This window comes from Amyelois transitella, chromosome 7, assembly GCF_032362555.1.
Source record: "Amyelois transitella isolate CPQ chromosome 7, ilAmyTran1.1, whole genome shotgun sequence".
Taxonomy (NCBI): Eukaryota; Metazoa; Arthropoda; class Insecta; order Lepidoptera; family Pyralidae; genus Amyelois; species Amyelois transitella.
Window position 1 is genome coordinate 7,967,738 of NC_083510.1, and position 20,342 is coordinate 7,988,079.

A 20,342-nucleotide genomic window follows, 5' to 3' on the forward strand; every position below is an offset into this window, starting at 1 on the left:
CGAATTTCGGATTGCCCCAGAAACAGCGCGTCTGCCTCGCTTGTAAGTTGTAAATCAGAGTAAGCACGTCGATGCGCCGTCCGCAAGCGAAAAATAGACATAGTTTGATGTAGCTCGGAATAATTCGAGATAATAGTAACACTGTTTGAACGGCGCCGAGGAAGTAACCACGCAGCACCGCACCGCCCTCTGGTGAGTAAACAATTTTTGTAAAGTTTTGTTTTCTACGATAAATATTAACGTTTGTATTTACTCAGACAGAAATAACTTACCACAGAAAACTTTTAGTACTTAGTTACTAAAATTTCCATCACTTCTAAATGTCTAATGCATTTCATCCATGCCGCAGTTTTCCACTTGATATTTTCCCTTTATATTCCCTAAAAGTTTCATCCGGGCTGTTTCACGTACCGTCCGCCTCCGCGCCGCCGGCGCGTTGTTAATGAATATTGTTGCCAACGGCCCATGTTTGTTATGATAAACTGTCTAGTCCATCTTCAATATTAATCCTTCAAAATATGAACAAAAAATATGACCAGACGTTTAATTATCTATAGTGAATAATGAAACGTTTACATATAAAAAAATTGCCGCAAATAAATTGCAATGAGTATAAGGATACCTAGATATATAAATTACAGCTAGACAAATTAATATCTTTGGCTCCGGCGGTAGTTATTGAGCAAGTTATTTCTAAAATTAGATCAGATCTTCGCTTGTGAAAGACTTTCGACAATGTTATTCAGTTTTGGAAGTAAGTCGCACGGGGTATGCGTGCGCGCACGTTTTTTTTTTGTTTTAAATGTCTTATATTGATGTAAACCGATTCATTTTTATCAGTGATTTGGTTTAGGGCTCCGAGCACAGAAAATGCCGATGTACCAGCGACCCCCGTTTTGGCGCATACCACATCAAAGGCAGGACCCTGAAGATGAACCCAGATATTTTGGACAAAGAAGAAGGGTAAGTCAAATTTGATTTCCTGTATTGCACTTATCATTAACATTATCCATGTAATATTTATATATATATATATATACTTATACATGTGCGTGTCGGTTTCAAGTTCTACCTCGGCTATGTACCAATGACTCTTCTGAGTTGAGACTTCTTATGTTCATTAATTTGAGTGCTTAGGTAACCGATGCTTTTACGGTGATGGAAAACATCGTAAGTTAAGCTGCATATCCAATCAACTGCATCCAATAACCATGATCCATGACCATCCATCCATATAGATTAGATTCCAATGCAAAGTTTGCGGATGGCATTCAGATGCGAGTCCATTCATGTAAAAACTTACTTATCCAATCCAGGATTATGTTCGGCGCACCTCGGCCTCCTCTCAGAGGAATGCGCGAGTATGTAGCCATGTATAACGCCAGGCGAAAGAAAAAAAGTTGCAATTATCCTGTACGTCTTGATTGGTGTATGGTGGTTGTGTAGGTGAACCAGGTATCTCCTGAGCCGAGTGTGCATATTATAGGTCTACCTCTACGTCGTGTTTCTGAAATAGTCACCATTCAATCGCAATCGTTCAAAGTTAAATTGTACTACCATTTAACTTTGTTCGCATACACGCAATCAAATCGGCTCTTTTTCATTTTTGGAAAAGAATCGACGATGCAGGAGCATCTCTCGTCAAACTACCACACCGTGACCCATTTACCAGGAGAATCCAACGCGGCTTGGATTATGCACACATGTAGTTGCCTGCATATAAGCTATACCATCTCATTAATTTTAAAACATTAACCGAAAGTAATTTATGTAGGTCACGTCATGCGTTCGGTTTCGCGTAATTTGAACAAATAAACATGACGCCAGCCTTGGACGTGCTGGAGATCTGTTGGCCATCAATTACCCCCAGTTTCCTTACTTTGAATTAGGTCGATTGCGAAGGCAGGGTTACATGCAGGCGATGCAAACCACGGGGAGAGGGGAAGGGTGAAGAGTTTGCGGTGAGGCTAAATTTGCGCGCACAACGTCGCGTATTGCCGCCGTGTCCGCACAGTCCGCGCATACAGCGCGCGCGCCCGCGCAAGTGCATTTTACCCCTCTCTCCCCTACCATGGGGCGATTACATACCTTCGTCGTGACGCTACGGCGGGAGAGCCTGGATACCAACTGGGGGCTCCGGCTGGTGGGCGGCGCAGACCTCGCTACACCACTCATCGTGACTAGGGTACGCCCTTCACGCTAGCCTCACCTAATGTTGACGATGGACGCCGGTGTAAACAAAACGCTGGAACATTTCATTGACGCGTGTTTGTTTACTTGCGCATTACGTATTTACGGCAACTAAACCTATCAATTCTCCCAATTATTCTAAAGCCGTTGTTTCATTTGACGCTCAGTGATTTCGCTAAGAAGACCAGCTCCTAAAATATCCAAGCAATAAAAATAATTATTTCGAGCTTATCTAGAACGGCATCAATGTCCAGAACGGCGGCTCTTTATATCCGATGTATTCTGGGATTCGTATCGGTCACCCGTCGTTCGACAGCTGCCGTCAGAGACAAAGCTTGACCTAATTTTTATAGAGACATTAGACATGGAAATGTCTTTTATCAATAGCTGTTAACATGTGCCGGCTATGTCGACGTTCGTGATTTCTGGTTAACTCTATACCTAGAAGTATTGAAGTCCAAATAGATTTATGTTAGTCTAGCCAATAATGTCATTATATTACCTCATTCCCTTAACACGTCTATTACTGTTGCAGGTAGCAGGAATAATATCTTTACATCAATAAGCAAGTTTCTTAGAAATTGATGTTTTATTAAATATAACACCTTTAGTATAAGTTACCATAATGTGACCACGACGTACTAAGTACTAATATTGAAGCTTATATCTACAATTGACCAGTTATACTTAAAAATATCATGCTTCATGATATTATTTTTATTACAGTAATATTTTTAGTAAATTTTTAATAAAACATGATAAAAATGTTTACCATGTTCGATTCTGGCCTGTTTTTCTTCTAGTCTTTCTTGGCCTCTGTTCAATGAAGTTACATTCAGGCTATTGACGCCGTTTCTTGACGAAAGCAATGTGATTTGGTGGCATACTTCCACATTATTTCACATCCGTTATCAGTTGAAATGAGACTAATCATATTCACATCGAAGTTTCCGAAAAAACATTAATTCTGTAACGTTTGATTCGATTTCTGGTATACAGTTATATATCTTTTAGTTTCTATTGTGTAGCTCTTCGTTTACGTTTTATTCTTACTATAAGGATTTACTGTTGCAATCACACTCAATTTATTAATTACCCAAGAATTACTCAAAAACCTCTGTTTTGGAGTTTCAACACTTGATCTACAGTATCAACAACTTGTTCTACCCAGAACATTACTTACTGAATACTCTTTAGCTAAGTATATTTACTAAGCCTATCGTAATTTGTTATTGCAGTAATTCTATAATGTGTACTATTCCTCTGATAACAAATGGAGAATCGAGAAATTTTTCAACCATTCCTCCATTCCATCTTCATCGATGCATATTTTCCATGACATGTCCTGATATTTTTCTTAAAGCATTAGTATTTTCTAGGATGCTTCGTATTACGTGATGTGTTTGTTTACTTTCATGATTAACATGTAATTTACTTATCCATGTTCCACACAGATTGGATTAGCGAATATGTGTGTACGTAATTTCCAGCTCATTGAAGGTTTTCGCCAATAAATGCTAATTTTAGTTAGTATCGTCCTGTATATTCACCGCGAGGTACATTTAGGTAATTACAGGTATAATTGCATATTAGTATGATGTCATCGATTGATGATAATTATATTTATGAAGCAAATGCCTAGCCGATTTCTTTTAGAAAATTATACTATACTGACACATTAGTTAGTTAAAAATAAGATGTTGCACCTAGCTAGAGATTTTTAACCTTCGTTGTTGATGTATCTTATTAATTTTACAAAATAGTTGATTATTTTTATTCACCTTTTAATTAATTATTTTATACTTTCTAAACTGAATAATAACGAATGTTCTTGAATTTTAATTAATTAATGTAGTCACAGGTGCGATAGCAAGCTAACAAATATTTGGACAAGAAAATTATTTCAAGCTATTCTAGTAGAAACTGCAGTCACGAAATTATGTGAAAACATTCAAAGATAACAATTGTTTTAGTATGAGTCACAATAAATATGTCGTGACTAACAAAGAATACATATATACATACATATAGTCACGTCTATATCCCTTGCGGGGTAAACAGGGCCAACAGTCTTAGTCTTATGTCTAAAAATAAAAAGTTTGAGCTAGTTGCTTCTTATCATACATTTGTTTTTAATTTATGCACATACTGGCAAATTTATTATTTACTTCGTTTATTATTGTACTTATTGAGATACGTAAGGTAATAAATTTTAAGATCCCCTCTTACACTCGATGTCATATTATAGGCTGATTAAAAGATTATTTGCAAACCTAGCAATTGAATCGCTCTTACTTTAAGAATATTGTTTTTTTTTTTTTTCAAAATGACACTTAATTAGAGTATGTTCTACTATACTAACATTTGGCCCCAGATTATTTGTTTTTTCAATCACTATTCGTTACTTACACCCCTATTGAGTTTTGTTTTATTTTAATAATTGCCCTTTCCAAACAATATTTACCGCTGACGGTGGATCCGCGTTGTTGAGTATAGCAAAATTTCCTATAATGAATGCATATAATGCATCTTATAGACATTTCCTTTGACCTTCATTGCCATAAATATTCCGACAGCCTTGAGCTGGTTCTCTTTTACGTGAGCCATTAAAATGCTTTCATTGCTTCCTCTCCATGTGGCCGATGATTCAATCGATCGGGCTTCGATTGGAGTTTGATGTTTATAGTTAGATGAATATAGCATTAACCAATTACACATACTTTTTAATATTCTTTCATCGCAATAAGTATTATTTCTTGTGAAATGTTTAATATCTAACTGAATTGTCGCAGAGAAACTACATTGCTGATGTTTTCTTTGCTGTGTGCGATAAAGTTAGATTTACAAAGACTTTGTGGTCTTACTGACCACTCGTATCTATCTATCGTACTTCGCCATCTCGGCAGAAATTATTTCGTGTCTTATCGATTTTGTTGTTGGCTAATGTTTTTCTTTCGAAATCTTCATGTCCGTTAATTTGCTATTCATGCGCGTACGTCTGAACAATTAGCAGTTATCTATGTAATCACAACAGTTCTTGGCAACGAGTTTTCTCAGTGCGTCATGATTACTCTCAATTTGTATCATTGAAAAGGTTTTTGAATTTCTAGCATTATGTGTTTTAATTAAATTTCAAATATTCTTTTTACACATTCATTTTCTTAGAAATCCAGAGAACGTCCATCATAAATGTATAGACTTATTCCAAAAAAAAGCATCTCCAAGTATAATCATGTCTTTTCTCACCCACATTTCATAACTGGGCCATCTGTGTCATTATAATTGCAATGCCGACTGAAATCCATATGAAAAATTCAAAGGCCAACGCAAACATTGCGTCGTATTGACGTCGCCGCGAGAATTCCTTACCGGCAGGCGGCGACACGCGCCCCGCGGTGATGGACAAGCTTAATTATAGCTGAATGTCCTCGCCATTGACTCGAGGAAGTTTGTGATGGATTTGCGCAGAGCCGTCGATGCGTCGCGGCCTCATCTGATCCGCCGGTTGTTTTCAATAAAAATGTCAGGTTGGCGCGGCGACGCCGACCGACGCATTTAGCCTGGCCCCAGGCCAAACGCGGTGCATACGTCCCGCCTACCCTGCCCAAATACAAGGTCGTCCTAGCTGATGCATCATACCCTTTGTTCATTTTATAATGATCTGCGATAAGTCTTATATTATTTGTACGATTTGTTTGTATATAGGATGTTTCGTTTACAATAGTGACTATGACTTTACTTTCTACCAGCTCTACTACGATCCATTTACGAATGATAACGTAACTTCCAAAACCACCATCCATAATCTCTTCATCTGTTCTAATGATTTTCTCAAAAATATGTTCATTAACATTAGCGTTACCTTGGAGGTGACTGAACGAATTGGTGTCTCGCCCAATCTTCAGAATGTCACGGTCCATCAACCAACCTTCAGACTACTCTTAAATACAGGCAATAAATATTTTTATGTAAGCGCTTACATATTAGATCGTTTGTCACGTAACTAACCGTGTAAAAGGCACCAAGAGTTTTCAGTAATTTTTATTGTTAAGCAGATGTAAAATCTAATTTCAGAACGCATTACTCGCCAGTGATCTAATGAAATGCCTTTGATCTATGTTAGGTGATGGCTTTATGATTTGACCTCAATAATTTGCATTTTTTACGTGATGGTACTAATGGACATTTTGTATAACCATATGATTTATTTTATGTCTCAACTTTTCAACTGTTTTGTATGCCACTGCTGGGCAAAGACCTTCCAAGTTTCGCGATACATAGCCTATTTCATTACTAAATAGACAAACAGCCATGTATACCTGAGCCATTTGATGGAAAATGGTTAGTTTTACATCTTTATTATGACATAATAAAGATGTAAAACTAACCATTTAAAGATATTACATTTTAAAGAAATAAGTATAACAAGTTTACTTTAAAAATCTTCTAATATTCTTTCTTAAAAATGTGTGAATATTGTGACACCCTCTTCTCAGTATGATAAACTTTATTTATTTTCTCATTCCAGGTGACACCAGGCACTCCGGCTGGTCGGGAGCTTCTTCGAGGCGACATCATCGCAAAAATCGACGACTACGATGCCCGAGACCTGAGACATGAAGATGCTCAGAACCTCTTCAAGAATGCGCGCAATCAAATCAAAATTGTTGTACAAAGGTATGATGAATGTTGTAAACAAGGATAGTTCAATATTTAGCGATCTAAACAATGATGACCTGAGCAGAGTTCTAAAATTCATTAAAATATTTAAAAGAAACGCAGAAAACGGACTGTAAAAATGCAGATGAATTTTCTAATTTCCTATTTTAAAAGAGTGAATATTGCAAAAATGCAAGGAAAGAATCAAGTATTTGACTTAATTTTTTCACTTTTACTATCTGATCATTTGTATTTATAGAAACATAGATCGACGTCATATAATATCTGGATGTTATAAAAATAATAAATCTTGCCAGAACGATAAACTTTAAGAGGTATTTAAAATCAAACTTCAAATTTATCTTACAATTCATTCAAAATATAACGGGCTATGAAGACGTCCAGTCAAGGCCTGCTAAACTGAGATATTTGTTAATTGTTAGTTAGAATTGTTAGTAAAATGGAAACCATGAAATATGTAATTTAATAAAGTACTTATACGAAATCAAATAGCCCTCAAAAGTATACAAAAGAGAAAGTTTTTATTCCACATAGAATTCCAGTCCACTTGTGGTATGAAATAATAAAAGTATCCCTTTCTTTGTACATAACTTTCTTATAGCATCTCGGGAAAAAATTACGGCGGCTTTCGCAGAGAAATACTCATTATAAGCCGCCATTCAAATATTGATGTCATGGTATTACCTAAATGATTTTCTAAATAGACGTGTAAAACAACATCAAAGTGAATTAATTGAAAAGTTAATGTGGAAATGTTCTTTCCTTCTTCACGATTCGGGCATTTGGAAGATGATAAACAGGAGTTTGTCCCTAAAGTGCTAGATTAATAACACAGATGTGACCACAGGGGCGGCTCAAGTTCTCACCTTTACTCGGTGCCGCGGGCCACCGGCAGCTATGTAGGCAGGGTTGCCACACCCACGTTCTATCACGAACTCGCTGAGTAAGCCTGCACGCTAGGTGTCAACCGGTGTATTATTATTGTTACGAGCCAAATCTCACAGGTGGTACTGACTCATGTCACGCTTTCGGAAACACCGTATCCTATTCTCAAATCTGTATAGATTTGACGTTTGAGATTATGTATCTATATTACTGATAGGATTTATTTATACGTGATGCTTCTGAGTGTTGCCATTATTTTTTGGGTCTAGAAAGTAATGTTACTACTAGGTAGGCAGGTCCTTCAGACTATAGTTTTGTTTTCAATCTGCTATAAACAGTTGTAACTAGGAACTAACTATTGGAACAAACAATCTCAGAAGAAAGAAAATTGAGATTCAAATAAAAATTCATTAAACAAAAGCACCCAAAAGAATGGCCTCTTTAAGATTGCAATAAAAATAGAGAAACTTAAATTTTGTGCTTACTCGAATTGCTTATTTATTTAAAACGGGGGCGTTGGTTCATGCGTCACCTAAAGTGTGCTCAAAAAGAAACGGATAAGCGTGGCATGATTTAGTATGCCTATAAATACTACTCTCCTGTTTCTCCGAAAAGTATAATCTATATCTTTGGCATGGACCTTTACCTAGTGTCAAAAGTTTATGCAAGAATCGTAATAAGGACCTTTTTAAAACGTTATAATTTTTATCAAAAATAGAACTGATAAGTGCATATTACTTTATGCCAAGTTTCACGAAACTCGATGTTTATTCATATGAATGTTTATACTATTTGCATGTCTATAGTCCTTTATGCGTATAAATTTATGTTAATGAATGTTGTAATTTTTGTATTTCCCATTGTGTCTAAATAGTATTTTATACCATTTTATACACAAGTACTTTCCTAGTAACTAATATTATAATTATGCATTGTGTTGAATATTTGTCATATTTCAATGTAGCGTCAACGGACTTTTAATATATTATATTATTAAGGAAAATTAGAGAAAAAAAAGAACAGTAGACAAAGTGCAGCTTGGAGACCTACCGAATCTAGTATAAAGAGTCACTTTTTTATCTTCTTGCACATTGCACGTTAAAAGTCCAGTTGCGTTATTTGTTACATTTTTGTGTTTCATACAAGCATGATGTGCATAGGGACGTGGACCGGGAAGCTCCCAGGGGAGCCACATACTCTTACCCGCCGAGATCACCCATACCAACACCCGTGGCACCGTCATACAGGTATGTCCATGATCCACTCATATTTTGTAATGTTTATATTTCAACAACTGCACTTTTGGTAATTACGAGTATTGTAAGGTAACTGGAACATGTACAACTGGATATGTATATGAGATATGTCACGAAAGCCCTGTTATATTAGCGAACGTCATGTTAGGAAAATTATGGTGATTCTATTTGTAGGTTTCTCGAGGTTTCTCGCCATAGAATATACATAAAAATTATCCCTGTAAAAAATATTAAATTACTTCAAACAATACATACATATAATCTCGGTCTCTTTCGAGACAAATGCTGGCAAGACGATTTTGTCACTTTCTTTGAATTGCTAAAGATTGCAAAAATTAATGTTTATGACAATGTTTTATAAAATGTTAACTAGTTTGTTTTTTTTAAACTTGTCACTTAGGTACTCATATGCCCTTTTTCGAGTCGAACAGGGTTTTTATTACATTGATGACGAAAAACAAGGCTCACCGTTCACACCATAAATAAGTAATTGGTACCAAAAGTGTGGTTATCTTATTGTTTGTTACTTCTTCATCTTTATATTTCTATGTAAGATCAAATTTAAAGCTGATTTGCTGATTCGTTGAAAATTACCAACAAATTCTACGATAACAATATGATTTTTAACTTTTTCTAAGTGTCAATTTTCGGTCACTAACATCTTATACATACAAACTTCATAACATTAAAAAAATCATAACAATTTTAAATACTTATAAAGTAACAGAGTACTGTAACTCCCCCTAAAAATATGAATAAGGAATTATTTATTCATACGTAAATACCCTCTGAACAATAACAAATATAACCTGCCCTTATTCGACCAGATATCAATATTTATCCGAAAAATAATCCACTACTACAAAAACTTAATTCTTCTCAAAATCTAGTAATGACCGTAAGGAAAAACTTGTAATTACCCTATAAAAATTCCGCTTAAAACCTTATACCTTTGGGTACAAAATTTATCTCTTTTCATCCATCACAGACTTGTAGTATATAAATTTTAACGCAGAACGCCAAGTCCCCTGCCGCCGCCTACGTCGCCCCACGTATGGCAGGGCAAAGGTCCGGAGTCTCTACCCAGGACGCCAGTTCAGAACTACAACTCGTTCCCGGTTCAGCAGGATGGAGAGTACAGGACACTGCTGCTTTCGCCATCGTCTGTGCGCACTGATGAGACGATCGACGAGTCCATTCAAAGCCAGGTATGTTCTACTCCTTCCCAGCAGTACAGTGGGCCTAGGAGAGACCTTGGCCACTTACCATACACCAATTGAGGTGGTATATGTATCTTCTGGCCTCACCGTACATTCCTGAGTGGTCATTTGTAAACAAAGTTGCACCCAAATAAACAGATAAATGTGAGACAGATGGCATAATTTGAGTAGAAACTAGCTTATGCGCAAAATCATTCATTTTCACATTCTTAAGCCTGTCAATTTCCATGAAGAATAAGAGATATACTATCACTACATATGATTAAGGAGTCTCCCTATTTTCTTTGTCTCTCGGACTTTTGAATCTCGGAGAGTTGTGGACGGATTTTGTTCCTTATCAAAATATTCGAAGAGTTTTCTGAAGAAGGTTCATATCTATTAATGCTATCTGCGCGAAGCCGGGAAGGGTCAATAGTATACGATATGATTTTGTTATAATGCAACTATTAATATAAATACTGTAAAGAAGTTATACATTCTATTTTGTGCCAGATGATTCATATCTAAGACATGTTTGTTTATCAGAATTCCTGCTTTGATTCAAAAGCGTCTAAAATTTTACGTAGGTAATCACTGAACGTCAATATAGCATACCCATTTAATAAATAATTCGTTGCCAAACAAACCACTTAGCATTTAAAAAAAAAATATCACTGAACGTCAATATTCTTTCATTTGTAGATAAACATACACACATAAAATAACGCCTCTTTTCCGGGGGCAGGCAGGGACTTCATCTTTCCACTTATTCTTTCATCCAGCTTCATTACTTTCTTCCTGCAAACTCGGTGGTTTCAGGTACTCTTGACTGACCTTTTGCCAGGAAGTCCTTAATTTAATCAATAATCAATTCGTTTGTCTAGGCCTTCCACTCAATATTTAAAAATGATACTCTTTCTTTTTGTAGCTATATCTATTTATTCGTTGAATAATGATTCTTAAACATTACCCTTACGTCTTTTTTAAACTTTTTCCAGTTGCGGGTACGTCCTTGGTTTCAAAATAAATTTTTGACGTCTGTAAATTTTTACTCCTAATCTCGTTATTCTTTTTATGTTGATAGCAACTCAAAATTCATCCTTATTTTCCACATTTTACACTATACAATTAGATCGGAATTTCTTATAACAACCTTTTCGTTACGAATATTACGCTGGCTTTGAAAGTGTCCTTGGTGTTAAAACGAAATAGGTTACCCAAACCGCGTTCGTCCCATGCATGACGCTTATTGAAGCCGTGCCAATAAGTCTAATGATGTTATTTTATTAATTAGATAGGCTCTCAGAGGCGACGTTACAGACTACCAGATATCATGTAGGCACTGGAGGACAGTCTCTGGAATCTCTCGGCGTGTAGGCTATTTATCGTGCTTGTAGAACATTCTGGACAACGGCTAAATTCGTTCCCTGATTCACGATCGCAATAATAGACGCTGGCGGCTTTTCTAATGTTGTTTGGATTTCGATGTTTCTCCAGTGCGATGCGAAGTCTACTCAACGGCTATTGATAATGATTAAGAAATAAAGATTAAACTTCAAATGCCTAAAAGAACACATACCCACGTGTAAAGTGCAATGCCACCTTTTCTTATTTTTTCGTGTAAGAAATTTGATTGTGATTTCTAAAATTACCTATACAATTTCATATCGTCGTCGTCAATCGTGAAAGTTGTTGCAAGCTTTGACCCTCTAAAAACCAAAACATGTCAAGACTACTAGTGGCTACTTTGGGCTTATGCCTATATATATACGCGAATATATGATATGTCATATCATATTCGCGTGTCTCCAGCCCGAGCTCCTCCCTAAAGCGAGTATGTTACTGGGACTAAAGCCAGTTGGAGCAAGAAATACATTTATAAGATAGCAATCAGCATGTTGAATTCCAAAATTCTTCTGGGCAAAGTCGAGCTAAACCAGCATGTTTAAAAAACTGCCGCAGTTGAGACCATTTCTGTTATATTGCCCCTTTTCAGGCTTAACCTGCCTTTGGGACAGGCAGGTCAGAACAAGTTTTTCTGAATTTAGCCTGCAGTAGCAGTGCAGAAGGACCAGCATTCGCAAAACTACTTAACCATTATTATTTTGAGACCTGTCCACGGTTGGGGAAGAAGAGAGATCGTTTCTCTTCTTCATAATGAAGCCACTTTTAGATTCTTCCTGACTTAAAGACCATTTGGCTCAACTTGCGATGTTAAGACTCGTGTGCAAAAGTAGGTCACTTTTTACAAATTTTCCATGTAATTTTGGGTAGGCATGTTAAGTAGGTATGTAATAAATAATGTACATTTAGTTTAATGTGCGCAAGCAAGGCTCCGGCGCGGGAGGTTTTCGCCCACACATTTTTCCGCCTTATTTCCAAAATAGAATGCATTGAAATTACGTTGTTTACCCGCTCGGGAACGACTGGAGCGGCAGTTCGCGATCGTGCGCTGTTAGACACACGTCTGCGCCACTAAGTGCTTCCATAGGACCACTCAACAATGGCGGTCAACCCTAATTTCTTCCCCAACGGTTACCAAGACCCCATGCATCCTGAAGATGAAGTTGTGACCAACTGGGTGCGTGCTAGTTTGAAACAAACTTCCTTCTACTTTATCTTATAATAATAATTTTTAATTGTAGTGATGTGATACTAACGTCATATTCCACATGTGAATGCATCGTCATGGTGGAACGCCTTGAGTTATGGTTAATGTTACATTATGTTCAAGCGCAATCTAATTTTGGATCACTTGAAGCGCGCGTAGTGTTACAAAATATGTGATGTAATAACGCCCGCTTTACGAGGTACTCGTACTTTTCCGTGCAAATATTTATGAATAATATCATGGGATTGAGTTTTATTTAGGAAGTACAGAACTACAGAACATTAGTTTTTATGGAAAGTATATAGTAAGTAAATATCACGAATTAAATATTAACCGAAATATTAATTAACAACGGAATATCGGAATATGTATCAAAGTTACTTTCTCAACTATGTACTTGCTGACACTAATTTCCTTCTTCGCAACTTTATCTTTTTCGTCGTGTCGACATAATATTTAGCTTTTACGCTTCACTTAAAAAAAAGGACTTAGTAAATAAAACATGTTAATTTCTGAACTCTTTTTGTTTTCAATAGTTGTGTTTGGCAAAAAAAATTACAGGTAAATCTGATCTATTTCTGTATAAATATGTATTTTAGCTAATATTTTTATCAATATATACCTATAAATATTAAAAATATAATATGTATTTGAGTTTATTGCCTCTTTAATTCTTAGGCCGAAGTTTGATATGAATCGCCAGCTGTATGTTATTTCTGAACCAATGTCGCGACGCCTGTGAAAAAATTTACACCCACTTGAACTTTCAACGTAACGCGGCGAGCAAAGCGGAGTAATCATGTTTACCGAGCATGCCAACTCCAATATTGCTATGATTCATCTCCAGACAATCTTTATGAAATGTCAGGCATTAATTCTCTTAGAAGTATTTAATCTGTGGGAGTACTCAAAAATAGTTTTAAAAATTATAGCACATACTTTTTCACTCTTAAATGGCTTCGATTATTAAATTGTACAACATGTTTCTAATAAGTATACTTACACCAAATTGAGTTATCATTGTTATGACAAATCTTAAGCTGCAGTTCATGTAATTTTTAAGTTTCAGTTATAAGCCGTTGATAAAAGTTCACTTTATATAAAGAGTTTTTCAAAATAGATTGAACAGTAGTCTTTCCCTTTCGATATTGTCTACAGCAATCAAAATAACACTGGTAGAGGCAATGGCTGTAAATGACAATAAATTCCCCAAATGAAAAGTATTACTGTAACGCGTAACATTGAGTATTGCGTCAGTGGCGAAAACTCGCATGTAAACAGGACGCAAATAAACTCAATTCGTCTATTCCATTGGCACGTTTACATCGGCCATTACGTATTTGTTACCTACAACCTCTGTGATGCATTTTATGTCGATTTTTATAGCTTGTATGAGTCAATGTTCAGTACAGCCCTTAGAATCTATCTAAATAAATAAGATGTATACCAGACATCGATTAAATATCAGAATGTACAAAATAATGATATTACCTTAACAAAGTTACATATAATCATTATAATAAACAACACAACAAAAGAACAAATTCTAAACCGGTCAAGCCATTACGTAGGTCAGATGACAGTCACCCTATGTAAAAACCTGTAACCTCATAAAATCACGTAAATTAGGAAGCGAACCAAGCAAACAATGCAGCTAAAAATGTACTGGGAATACAGAAGGTGATGTACAGTATACTGATCATGTTCACTACGTTACTAGCGGTAATCTTCTTTCCTACAGTTCTAGCCCCAAAGAATGTTCACCAAGCTTTTTCGACCGGTATTTTTATTTTAAACATCTGTTCCTTATTCCAAAAGTGATTTAAAATGTTTACATACAAAAATAAGAATTATATAAATATGACCACGACCCACATAAGATTGTTGGCCTATATTAATGTCAGAATAGTGTCAGTAATCATAACCCACATGGAGCAACCTCGCGTAAAATTAGAACGGGCTCGAGATCGTGCCGCGAAATCAGCAGATTGATACGCCGAGAGCTTGCTAGCATTTTGTTGATATTTTGTATGAAGATGCAGGAATTAACATTTTATTATTATAGGTATATTTTTAATTTATCTTGCGCATTAAACCTCTTTACCAGTGGAGACAGAAAATCATATTGCCATAGTCCCTGTATACTTCTTTTGCTTTTTCTACATTATTAATTCTTTAAGGTATAGGGTAATTTTACGACCTGACTTTATACCAGAACGTCACCAATTATTTTATGGCCTTCCTCTTCCAATGTTGCCATTTACACACTTGTATTCAGTGCCTAGGCGTTGACATGTTTTTGTTCTTCCACACATCATGCCCAAACCGTCTTAGTTTTCCCTTTTATTTTTGCTGCTCTTGTTACTTAATTTTCTTTTAATCACAATATATAAAAAAGTTTTATATTCCTCAATTGTTAAAATTTATTAAGGTACAATCTCCTCAAATGGTAGCTTTATTAAAAATAAAACTACTATTTCCTTCCAGCCTTACCGCACAACGCCCCTGGTGTTGCCAGGCGCCAAAGTCCGACGTGAACCCGGCCCCACGGAGAGCTACCTCCGCCACCACCCCAACCCCGCGATGAGGGCGCCCCCACACCACGACTACCGCGACACTGTCATGAAACAGAAGGTAACACACAACCAACTGGACTCTTGTTTGTCCCACTTGGAAGATTCCATACAACTTTTTAAACGTTCAAGAGCGTATAATTAGTGTTATTTTCAAAATTTTTTAAACATATTTTTTGTTTATTTTTTCTGGAGAAATTGATAATGGGAAATAAATCTTGATGTTTGATAAATTTTTGGTTTTTAATTTTATAATGTGGGCAAGATAATTGTATCTATTTATCTAAACAAAAACACTATGAATATCGCTGACATATAGGCCGGCCTTGTTGTTGTTTAATGTTAGAATATATTTTTATTTATTGCTTAACTGAAGCAGTATATAGGTATTTCAAATTTAGCAAACTCTTGACATATGCGTATGAAACACAATGTTACCAATAAAAAATTCTCTTTCCCAAACATATCCTCACAGCTAGAAACTAAAAGTTATTTTTATTACCTACCCTGTTTTGTAAAAACAAGGCTCAGACTATACTTGAGCTGTAAATAGACATTTTCTGCAAATATATTTTCACTACTTGCTTCTAAATATATACTCATGGAAATATTGAAATGTAACTTTCTAAGTATCTTACTTTACACCTTATTTTATTGCACGCAAGCACATTTCTACCTATACTATTACTTAACACCTGTACAAAAGCTACATTATTTTTAACACAATTTACCATGCTTTAAACATAAAGTTGTTTTTGCCAACTTTGTTTACGACACACTTACAACAATGACAGAAAATCTATTTTAAAAGAAGTGGAAGATATTTTGCCAACGTTGTTTTTGCAAATAATTAAACTTAAACTAAAAAGTTAAGAGAAAAACAACAGTAAAGAGAAGAGGACTCTTAGTGTTTTTTTTTAAATACTATGTAGTTGTGTGAATTTATTTGCAGTACGTACGTAGTATAAAGTATTATGATGCTATATTGTAGCTTATAATTAAATATTAGCATTATTAATTTCATGAGAACCGTTTGGGTGAGTCGTTATCGTGCTTTTAGTTATTTGTGGCCATCTTAACAAAACAACAAAAATACTTCTTAATGGGGTTCTAGCTTAAACCAGATATGTGACTTTCTTTGTTCCACAGAGGTTTATTACTGAATTTTGACCTACCTATATGAAATATAACTGTGAAAAGGCAACAAAAACACAATTATAATATCACGATTGTTATATTGGGCTGGGATATGTTTAAATAGGTATTGGAAGCTGAAATTTTAGTTTTATCCAGCCATTGAAGACTAAAAGCAAGGACCGACTCACCCGAATTTATTTCTAAGATGACATCTCGCTTACAGCGCGTTATTTTAATTTACGCGTAGGAAAGTAATAAATTAACTTTACTAAGTGCACGGAATGCTCAATAGAATTTTGATAAAAACTCAGGTTGCCGAATCGGTGCTGCAGCGGGTCGGAGAGGACGTGAACAAGGTTGTTAGCGTGTGACGTCATCGGTTACTTCCAGCATGACGACAAACTTCATAAACGAAGCCGTTCAACTCTTTCTATTGCGAGAATATCTAATTCTAGTCACATTTGCAATCGGTCGGTGAATGATATGCCGAAGATAATAATATTTTTTTGGAAGAAAGCTGCACTTTTCATAAGGGTTTTGCTAGACCAAAAATATAATGAGGGTCCGTAATATGAAAGTGATGAACTTTCCAATGGAATTAATACTGTCTGCTTTGAGAAGGAAGAGGCTCACCATATTCACCGTAGTTGCAGCTCTAAACATCTTTTTTATGGAATCACCCTCTGGCGATATTTACCAAAAGTGTGGCTATCTCATATTTTATATTAAATTTATATTTTTACTTCTATATCCTATAGTATGATATTGTTATATATCAGAAGATTTATTTCGCCTCAACTTTCGCTGACCGATTTGTATGCTACGTGGTTGAGCATATAAATGTAGACATAATTAATAGATGTTCTTGTAATAGAATAAAGTGCATCTGTTCTCTCATCTGTCTATACGCCATCTGTTTGAGCTTCATTCTTTCGTATCAGCATATTTAAACTACATTTCATTTTCAGTTGTTTTGTTAACGAGTTGGTAGCTATGCTACGGATAACGGGTGTGTTTGAATTGGCATTAATTTTTTCCTTTTTTCAAAATTATTATGAATTACCATTTAAAATGTGATATGTAGCTGCTTTCTCATTTGTTATTGTTCTGTTTGATTGACAAATGAAATTGTGGGGATATGTAACACGTTTTAAACGCTGCAGGTGGTGCACAAACAGTTCAACTCGCCGATCAATCTATACTCGGACCAGAACATTGCCAACTCGATTAGGCAACAGACATCGCCTTTGCCGTGAGTATCACTAAATATTACTTTTGAAAATAAATACCTTTTTAAATTACCAATGATAGCTTTTAGAAAAATATGAAAAGATGACGACTGAAGTAATTAGGTAAATTAACGCTAATCATGTTCAGTCGGATTACTGAAAGACAAAAAATGTGAGTGCCTCCATAGTCCCAACGAATATTTTGGCAATGGCTAGCGGCGACATGGCCGGCCGCCAGACAGAAACGTTACGCAAGAAAATACTTGACACAGGATTGTGTACATAATTTTAATATAACAGTGTAAAAAATTACTAAGAAATTACATTTTTTGTATATTCCTTTTAAATTTTAACAAAGTTCCTGATTAGGCGTAGATATCTTCCCAATTTCGGCCCTTGTATGAATGAAATTTAAATTCTAGAACATCTGTCTACCCCCACAGAAAAAGGGCGTAACTGTCAGAAATATAGACCTGACTTCGAATAAGTAGAAAAAGTAGTGTCCCTTGCTTTGTGTGCAAACAAAATGTAAATATTTTCATGTTGTAAAGAAAATTCTTAGCGGCTTTTACGTGTCGTTATTTGCATAGTAACTATGAGCACTATGCATTCGCAGTAGGTAATGTGATAAGAGTTTATTTCCAATAATAATGAGGTATTTGTCTGCTTATTAGCGCTAACGGCCATTACGGGCGGCCGCACGTTGTCAAGAGGCAAGTGTTTTACTAGAAACGCCGCCAAACAGTCGACGCCCATCTCTCATGACGCATTAATGCTTATTTATTTTTACTTTGCTATCTTTCGACTCTTGGTCTTCACGCCTCACTACGACCTGCGAGCATGACGTCGACATGTCGGCCGTATCTTGAGAAGTGAACTATCATCCACTTCGCTCGCCCCACGTTTCACGCGACAACATTGTGTGAATCATGCGGCGACACGATTAGCTATAAGTAATTTATATCACTCGTATAATTAAGGATTAGAACTTATTCTACATGATTAATATTAGTATTTTTATCGACCTATCCTTCCTGAAAAACAAACATTAATGTCACTGTCACTAACCGCTTCCGCGTCCCGATCTAATTCCTTCCGTCGAGTCTAATGTGTTTCTCTCTTGGTTGCGCCCGCTAACCGACTAAAAACTAACGCCCCGTCCACACGCCCGGTCCGCGGCACAGCCACAAGCCGACGCTGCTGTACGACCCCGCCAAGTCCGAGACGTTCCGCGCGCTGCAGGAGGAGGGGCTCGGCGGCGCCGTGCAGGAGGTGCCCGTGCCCGTGCAGCCCAAGGTCTTCCAGGCTCCGCCCAATAAGGTAGGCATGTCATTGTACAAGTCAAACGCTCATCTGTTTAATTGAAAGTTTTTAAGATATATAGAGAGGCAGATAAAAAAATATTCACAAAAAACATTCATTATTCAAAAATTTATTTTCGTTTGGATTTATATAAGTAATTCAATTTGGGCTGTCTACGAGATGTAATAAGTTACTTAATTATTTTTTTTCGTATATAAAAGCCTCATAATTATTGAAATTTCACAGAAACCAGTGCCTACACCAAAGCCAGCGAAGAAGCCTGAGACGAAACCGAACGGAAAACAAACGACCTTCGTAAGTTGGCACTTTACCCATTATTTGTCTACAAAAAAAAAATTGTTGTTACAAATTTTACGCACAAAACGTGTTTTAGTAGAAGTTAAATTTACTTCGTCGATACCGGAGCGCACGTTTTTGTTTTGGAAATTTTCGCTTAATTACGGGAAGTACTTAAAAATTTACATTCCTATTTCCCAAATATAAAATAGGACAAATGATTACCAATGTGCCATACCAACCGAGTAGGTATATTTAATACTAACAATATTATTACAGGTGAATTCGCTTCACGAAGAGCACATCCAGCAATCGAACTCGTTCAAACGCCTGATGTACAACGTACTCGGCGACACCGATTTCTAGGCCGCGGCCCCAACGCAATAACCGCAAAGTGCAAGACGTGAACTTGGCAAATATGGACAATTACATAAGTCTGCGTTCGTCGTAGTGTGACCTAGCCCTAACGAAAGTTAGTTTAGGTAGTCTGCCATAATTGGAATGAGTAAAACATAGAAATATGACTGATGTTGGTTTTGGCGGTTAGACGGCGCCAACAGAACACTGTTGGATTAGCAACGATAAGACTAACAAAATTAATTTAAAGGGAGGCCAATATTTATGCTCCTGCCAGTGTGTAAAATTATTTTTCGGTGAATTTAATTATTCTAATACTCGAGTATTAGTGATATAATTTATATTTACGTTAAGTAGCTATGTAACGTTTATTACTAAGTGTTGATTTTCTGTTTTGTACAGAAATATATTGTTTATGTATACAATGAGAAATGTTGAGTGTACAATCTAGTCACTTCGACCGAGCTCGGTCGTCCACGACGATCCAATTCGAGAAACTTTAAATAAATTATTTATTTTTATCTAATGTGTTGTTTTTTTAAATGTTTTTCTAACAATGATAAATCAATAATATAATATGAACAGATGTCATAAAACAAATAACATGGTTAAATGAAATCAAAATT

The 20,342-nt window shown here is 36.0% G+C and overlaps 1 protein-coding gene across 5 annotated transcripts; it reads left to right on the forward strand.

Annotated features, from left to right (window-relative positions):
* The first annotated feature begins 27 nt into the window (after window positions 1–27).
* LOC106133281 (PDZ and LIM domain protein 7) lies at window positions 28–20,242 on the forward strand. 5 transcript variants are annotated; one of them, XM_013332964.2, is made up of 12 exons: window positions 28–192; window positions 854–963; window positions 6,719–6,867; window positions 7,718–7,813; window positions 8,916–9,002; window positions 10,027–10,219; window positions 15,309–15,455; window positions 16,843–16,887; window positions 17,695–17,783; window positions 18,945–19,080; window positions 19,309–19,377; window positions 19,639–20,242. In XM_013332964.2, the coding sequence occupies exons 2-12, from the start codon at window positions 871–873 to the stop codon at window positions 19,723–19,725; spliced, it is 1,191 nt and encodes a 396-aa protein (XP_013188418.2). In that variant the 5' UTR covers window positions 28–192; window positions 854–870; the 3' UTR covers window positions 19,726–20,242. The 5 variants fall into 5 exon arrangements, with proteins under 5 accessions (XP_013188418.2, XP_013188451.2, XP_013188409.2 ...); XM_013332955.2 differs by lacking the exons at window positions 28–192; window positions 854–963 and adding an exon at window positions 1,978–2,185; XM_013332980.2 differs by lacking the exons at window positions 28–192; window positions 854–963; window positions 16,843–16,887 and adding an exon at window positions 1,979–2,185.
* Window positions 20,243–20,342: the final 100 nt, after the last annotated feature.